This window comes from Nestor notabilis, unplaced genomic scaffold (assembly GCF_000696875.1).
Source record: "Nestor notabilis isolate BGI_N333 unplaced genomic scaffold, ASM69687v1 scaffold6663, whole genome shotgun sequence".
NCBI classification, from domain to species: Eukaryota; Metazoa; Chordata; class Aves; order Psittaciformes; family Psittacidae; genus Nestor; species Nestor notabilis.
In genome coordinates this window covers 1-7,526 of record NW_009921430.1, presented here as the reverse complement: position 1 = coordinate 7,526, position 7,526 = coordinate 1, and the positions used below count along the sequence as shown (strand labels likewise).

At 50.1% G+C, this 7,526-nt stretch overlaps 1 protein-coding gene across 1 annotated transcript in view; it reads right to left on the bottom strand.

Moving 5' to 3' along the window:
• Positions 1–7,522, bottom strand: part of MREG (melanoregulin) — a gene marked incomplete at its 5' end in the record, with an annotated part of 13,610 nt that extends 6,088 nt beyond the window's left edge. Inside the window, 2 exons of the mRNA XM_010011143.1 lie at positions 3,531–3,690; positions 7,497–7,522. Coding sequence (XP_010009445.1) covers positions 3,531–3,690; positions 7,497–7,522 — 186 coding nt within the window. The remainder of the gene's footprint in view (positions 1–3,530; positions 3,691–7,496) is intronic.
• Positions 7,523–7,526: the final 4 nt, after the last annotated feature.

Sequence of the window (7,526 nt, the reverse complement as noted above, 5' to 3'; positions counted from 1 at the left end):
GGTGCAACAGCTCAGGCTTTCTGCCCACAGCTGGCTGGTGCCATGCACCCCATCAGAGGACACTGAGGCACCAGGGCCACCACAAACTGGACCTCTGGGGGGTCCACACCACAATCAGCCCAGTGCAGCTCTTGCTGTTAACAAGAGCTTGCCAGAGCCACAGTAAGACCCCGTTCCCCATAAAATGCTTTTCTCCACACTAGCAGGATACCTGCTAGAACAGTGACTTGACCTGTATATATGCAGTATCTTAAGGAACATCCTGTTTTCCTAGAAAGTCCTCAATTCACCTCCAGGTATGGGGTTTGCTTTGCACCACACAAAGTTCAACAATGCTGCCGAACAAGGGCATATTTTCCATATCTGAAACGTTGACCCCAGCCTTCAAAAGCTTTGACACAGCTTTGATCTCCAAAGGCTGCATGAGCTTTACCAGCCCCCTTCAGCCAGCCCTTCAGCTATGGCTTTTCTGGTTTTCTCTGCACATACCCTTCTTTGCCCACACTTTGCTTCCCAAAGTGCATCCAAGGATGTGACACTCATCAGCCTCAAGCAGAGAGCAATGTGAAGCTGCAAGTTGCTCAGTCCTGATTTTAGGAGGCTCCAGTCAATCTTGCCTCACCTATCTACTGCACAGGGGGTTTGGCAACCACTGGGTGCTCCAGCAAGCTCTATGGTCAGTAGCCCCATGAGCCAACACTCCCAGCACACAGCACTGAGCAGGAAGAGGAATTGTATGTGTGAAAAAGGGTGCATGCAGGACATCACGGTGCTTGCTTTGCAGAGCTTCCTGCCCTGGTCCACTGAGAAGCAGGATGGAGCTGCCCTGCCATCCTTACACAAGCTAAGGGCACACAGTTTGGGCTGGAGCTGCCAAATTTCCCATAATGGGGCCATCAGGAAGGGGCAGGGAGACAAAACAGCTCTGCATGGATCAGGTGAGGGTCCAGCCTCATGGTGGAGGCAAGGGACTGACCCCAAGGGAAGACACCAACACTGTAAGTTGCTGGCAGCCCCACCACAAATGATCACAGGGTACATTCAGAGTCGAAGTGCCTGGCCTTTTGCATGCATAGGTTGGTTTATTCATTTACAGCAATCCACAACACAGTGGTGCCCAGGCCAGGAGAGATCCAAATGGGGATCCTTCCAAAGTCCTGTGCTAGGAAATCGCTAAGATAAAGGTTGGGAATGGCAAAGCATAGACTAAGTACACAGCATGCCGGAAGTTCTTTAAGTGAAGGAGCAGAAATAGAAGCAGTAGTTCTCCTTTCAGTGCCATTTTAACCAAGAGAAAAAGAGGACCTATGGTTTCATAACGCTCGTGTACTGCACACACAAAACCTGTTCCTCCATCCCCTGTCCTGCGGCACCTACACGCTCTCCCCAGGGACTCTGGGAGCAGAGCAGCTCCCAAAGCAGATTATGGCTTTTACAGCCCAGTGCTATTTTGCAATTAGACTTTTTTTCCTCTCTGTCAGGGCTGAAGTCTCACTAGGAGGGGAGGGCAATGCAATCTGGCCTACTTTTAAAATGCTTGCTTGTAGTAAGGAGAGATTTTGGCACCCAAGGCCAAACACAGGAATGTTGGCTTTGCTGGCCAAGTCCCTCCCTGTCCTGCCACACAGAAGAAGCTGCAGCTGGAAATTGCAACAGCTTACTAGGCTTATGTATCATGCCTCAGTTTCCCAAGCTGTAAAAGAGACAGGCAATCACCCGCTGCAAAGGGCACCCTGCCATCATTCAAATAAAGCATATCAAGTGTTAGCTTTCTTCAAAGTCAGTCTGATGTTGTACCCCTCAGGCTTTTTTACTAATTGCACTGCATAAAAACCCCAGGGTATGTGATCTTACATCTGTTGTGGAGAAGAAGCTCCATGCTCTTTGTACTTCCTTTTTCACTGGCAGGAATGGTGACTGCTCAGACCCACTAAGAACCTTACTGATCCAGTGAAGGCAGGGAGAAAGCCTTGGGTTTAGGACAGGCAGAAACATTGGGGTTAGGACAGGCAGAAACATTGGGGCTAGGACACACAGGCACACTAGGGTTAGGACAAGGGGTTAGGACAAGCAGGCAGGCTAGGGTTAGGACAGGGAGGAGCAGGAGTGCTCTCCTGCTCACCCACGACTGATGCTCTCCTCTGCAGGGCTGACACACAGCTTTCCTTTGCCCAGGGAGCCATCCTTTTAGCAGCCCATCCATTTATGACACTGTTTTATGAACAATAATAGCTTGTAGGAAGCCTGCCCCATTGTGAGCCCTAAACCAAGATAAAAAGCACTTGCATGGGCTGGAATCAGGAGCTTCAGCACTGCCCTAAGTACATCCAGCTCTGCAACAACTCAGGATTGGCACAGCCCCGTAAAACAGAGATGTTCTTGTTTCCTTCACCAATTTGGGCTGGATGACACTCCCTGTCATCTCTAAGACAAGCAATCACAAGGTAGAGAAAACAGCAGTAGGGAGGGAAGATGATATCTTCAGTTATAACTGTAAAGGTTACATGCAGCCACGAAAACATTACAAAACTATCTATGGTAATATTAACAATAATTCAAACCCCACCAAAACCCCCCCGAAACAAACACATTAAATAGGGATTCTGGCCAACTGTATACAAGGATTGCATTATCTCATTTTAAGTTATAAATACTGTAATTTTTATCTGAGCTGTACCTCTGGAGCTTAAGGATTCTTGTGAAAGCTAAGGTAGCTTTTGGTTTTAAAAGGACTATCACAGGATGAAGAGTTACAGTCTTGCAGTCTCTTGGATGAAGTGGAACCATGTTGAAATTAAATGGGAAGCCTTCAGGCTTTGCTGCAAACATTTTGAGGTCTTAGAAGCAATCAGAGAGGGGGAAATGCGTCACTATTTGCTACAGCCTGCTCCTAATCAGGCCACTGAAATCTGCTTTGCACCAAAGTGCTTTAGTGAAGGAAATCAGGGCTGCAAAACAGCCTTTATGTAACAGTGATGATTTTTCCCTTCTGCACTAAGAGCTGTGCCAGTTCTCTGCTTCTCAATAATTGCTGTACAACCCATCAGAGAAGTATTTAACTTGATGTGTCAGTGGAGCGGCAGCTCGGCTCCAGGCGCTGCCATTGCCGGGTGAACGCCACTGCAGGCAGGGCTAACAAACACCAGTGTGACCAGGGAAAGGCCAAACCAGGGGAATACTGGACACAAACAAGCAGCCTGTGAAGCTAGGAAGTTGAGCTGGGGATCCCAGTGCTATCAGTACACATTTGGTGGTGGTGATGTAGAGGTGCCTGCAGGGCATCATGCATCCCAGCTCAGGGAGCTTCCCAGGGATGACATCCACAGCTGCATCCACACCAGATAGGGTAAAATCTGGAGGGTGATGGAGCAGATGGGAGGACCTGATGGTCCTGATGTGAGCCACAGTGGGGGACTTTGGGGTCTTTATAGCAGTTCAATGGGTGCTTAAAGGTACTGCCAAAGCACACTGTGAAAGCATCGAGTCTCGGTCCGTGGTGAAACTCAGTGTGACGAATGGCACCACCTCACCTCCGAGTCCTTGTCCAGCTGGTTCCTGACCACAATCATGTTGTACAGCACCCGGTCGTCATCTGCCTCTGTGTGGGTCACGTCATGCGGGGTGCTCCACAGGTTCTGCTCCTCATCCCGTGCCAGTGTGGCTCCAAAGGAGGCGTAGGGGTTGTTGTTACTGCAGAGAAGGGGAGAGAAGAAGCAGCATTAGCTACTTCAAATCATGCTGCCTCCTTTTGCCACCCCAAGTACCATCAGATACTTGCCTGTGCACAAGTACCTGACGGGAGAGAGCAAAGGAAACAGAGCCAGACACTTCTCAGTGCTGCTCCATGATAGGACACACATTGAAATACAGGAAATTCTGTTTACTCATAAGAATGGTGGGTGAACACTGAGGTTGCCCAGAGAGGCTGTGGAGTCCTTGGAGACACTTAAACCCGACACGGTCCTGGGCAGCCTGCTCCAGCTGACCCCGCTCGAGCAATGATTGGAGTGGATGCTCTCCAGAGGTCCCACATCCACCACCATGTTTCTGTGTGACCCCACAGCTCTATTTTCCCCCCAGCAGCCCAAACCCTACCAAATCAAGCAGGCAATCCCCACAAGTGCTGCCCACCCCAGCAGCTCCTACCTGAGAGGTACAGCGATGTGCTGAGCTGTGCAGGGACCTGTGCCAATGCACAGAAAGGACATGTGGCCCCATCCTTATCTGGGGATGGAAACGTCCACAGCCTGCCTGTGAACTCTGGCCTTCATGAGCTTAGTGGTCAGCAAAGCAGAGCATCATCTTCTGGGAAGGCTTTCCCCACCAAGGGAAGTATTCTCTGCACTGGTGGAAGTTGTGTTGATTTTATGGCTTTATATTGCTACTGGGATATGCATTTTTCTTTACAGGATGATTTAATTTGGGGGTTGGAACTGGATGATCTTCAAGGTCCCTTCCAACCCAAACCATGAATTCCGCTGGGACATCTTTTAGCAGAGGATTTTCATAATGTTTCTAATCCAAATGTCCAAACACTTGAGCAGAACACCACAAATGGAGAAGTATTTTCAGCCTTACCCAACAGTCTCACCAGCCATCCTGTGACAATCCCTGCTCACTTCTGTTTGTTCCCACTGTTTATTCTAATTTGCTACCCAAATCCCATTCACTTCACGAGGAACCCATCCAGCAAAACATCAGATAACACTGCGGGTGCTTTAGCTGTGATGTCAAGCCAGAAAAAAGATGCTCAGATGAGCTCCAGCACACAGATAAAATAGAAAAAATCTTTCACATCTGCATTCAGGAAGCTTAATTAGACTTTCAACAAACCGAAAACCTGAGCAACAGGTAATAAGGGAAAAGACAATCTCTTATAATCTCTCATTAAAGACAAGCAAACAAACGTAACTTAGAGGGTGTGGATGGCATAACTCAGCCCTTCCTACGCTGGAGCCAGCATGGGTTTGCTCTAACCATTTTCCAAAGGTGGAGCAGACAGGATCCCAGCCTGGAAGGAATCTCTCAGGAGCCAGATGTGCTCTCAGCATGTGTCCAGTCCCATCCTGCCTTCAACAGGCTTCTTCCCACCCAGTGACTTACCGGTACCCGTAACATCTGATTACTTTAAACCCAGTATTTGACAGTAACACTAACAAGCCTTAGCTTTTATGAGCCACTCCCTCGCAGCTTGCAAGGCACTTCCCAATGTGTCTCTATTTCCAAAGCAGCCAGCAGCCTGTAAGGGATTCAGGCAGTGCCCAGGAGTCAGCAAATCCATGCAAGCAGGGAGAGCTCTGCCAACAGGGAAGACCCTGAGTGTGCTGGACTTCCAAGAAACATTTAAAATGAAGGAATGGGAGGAAAAAAAGGACCACACAAACAGCATCCTGCTTGGCAGGTTACTGTGGGACCAGAGGGGACTCAGACCATTTCACACTCTGGGCTTTATCCAGAAAATGGTGAGTGCTAATGCTTCATCAACACATTTCTGCTCCAAGGGACTTTCGGTCAGATTAAACTCGTTTTGGAGCCCAAATTCTCATTTGATTTGCATCCCAGGGACACCACCTGAGCCAAATTCCACCTTTGTGCATCAAGAGGCAGCCAGGCAGCCAGGATGCTTCCCTGCAGCAGCCCAGCTCGCTGGCTTTGTCCAGGGTTTCCTTTCCCAGCCCCGCACTATGGTTCATCCCCACCTCCATGCAGAGTGCTGGCTGCTCTCAGTGGCCTCCTCATGGGTTGTATACACTCAGGTAAATATGTACCTCATTATACAGATTATCTTCTCACTGCTTTGTTCTTTGACACGTTGGACTTAAAAGGCAGCAACGAGTCCGCTTGGGGAAAATAAGGTGAAGAGGCATAAAGTCAACATTTTGGTAGCAACACCACCTCCCCAAAACCTGAAACTCAAATAAAAGATCTGAAATCTCAAGCAAGTCATTCATTTTAAACAATGCTGCAATAAAAGCAACAATACAGCAAGTGTGCTTTGGCAAGCTCCTTGCCTTGAAATAAAAGCCCAAAGTCTCCTGAAGAGGGACAAGCCAGTGATTAGGCTGTTAGATTAATTATCCTGGCACAGTGCGCAAGAGCAGGTGCCTTTGGAACACCCAGCATTTATACAGGCTTTCCTGCTTAGAGCCAGCATTAAGTGGATCCTCACCAGAAGGCATGTTACTAAAGAAAGGTGCCTGGGGAGGGACAGGCACCCTGGCCAGCGAGGCACAGGACGGAGCCTCCCCGCACGCCTGCTCCGCTCTCCTTAGGTTAATTGCCAATTTCCTGCACTGGAAGCCCCATGCTCAGGATTATCTGCTTATTATTTAGGGATCTGCTTTAACAGCATGAAATCAGGACATTTCAAACCCTGTTGCCGGCTCTGCTATTAACCAACACCTATGTAGGCCACAGCAGGAGCATCCCACCTTCCTTCTTGAAATGCCCCTGTCCTGTGATGACACAGGGAGGGCACGGTCCCTGCCCCATCCCAGGGCTGGGGATCACACTGAGGGCTTTGGCAGCAGCCAGTACCCAGCCAGCAGCTGGAAAGGAAGGAGAGGTGCCGCAATCCCTGCGCACAGATGTTTTGCAACACGCAAACCCTCCTTTATGTGCTTTCACAGCTCACAGCTCCTTTCCTCCTCCCCTGCAACCTCTCAGCTCCGTGCACAAGACAGATGCGACCGACAGCAGGAGGGAAAAAGCTTTCTCTCTACAATCAGCACACACGTTGCTTCCACATAAAGCCAGCTCCAGCAGTGTGTTGTCATCTGCTTTACAGCATCCCCGGCCCGGGAGCAGGGCTCTGTCCAGCAGTGGGATCTGACCCCCGGCATAGCAGTAGGGACCCCCTTTTTGTTCGGTGCCTCAGCCTCCTCTATTGAAAGCCCACCATAGGAAGACAAAAGCTGAACAGTTCCTATGGTGAGGGGCACACCAGAAACACCAAAGAGATGCTGCTCTTGGTTCACTTGCTAAAACTTAGCATAGAATCATAGAATGGTTTGGGTTGGAAGGGACCTTAAAGCTCATCCAGTTCCAACCTTTCCACGGGCAGGGACACCTTCCACTAGAGCAGGTTGCTCCAAGCCCTGTCCAACAGCCTGGCATGCATTGTTCCACGAAGTGTCAGAAAGAACCTGGCCCCTATGGGAAGCCAACCCGGGTGGAAAGACAACTGAAAGCAGTTTGGTACCAACATGAGAAAATCCTTTGGGAGCCTTGACCTAACAGAGGATGGCCAACTCCTCAGGGAAAGCAGCAGCTGTAAAATCACTGGAAAAGGTCTTAGAGAGAAAACGGGGCTCGGCTTGATGCGCCGGGGCAGCCAACCTGCGAGAAAGGGCTGCGGGGCGTGGGGGAGCAGCGTGGCTCACGCGTGGCTGAGGACCAGGGGACCGGCCCCATCCCCAGTGGGAGCATCGGCGGGAAAGGAAAGGGGAGGGGGCTCAGCCCCATCCCTCCGAGGGGCAAGGGACCGGGGGTCTCACCTCAGCAAGGGCTCCTTCTCGGCCAGCGCC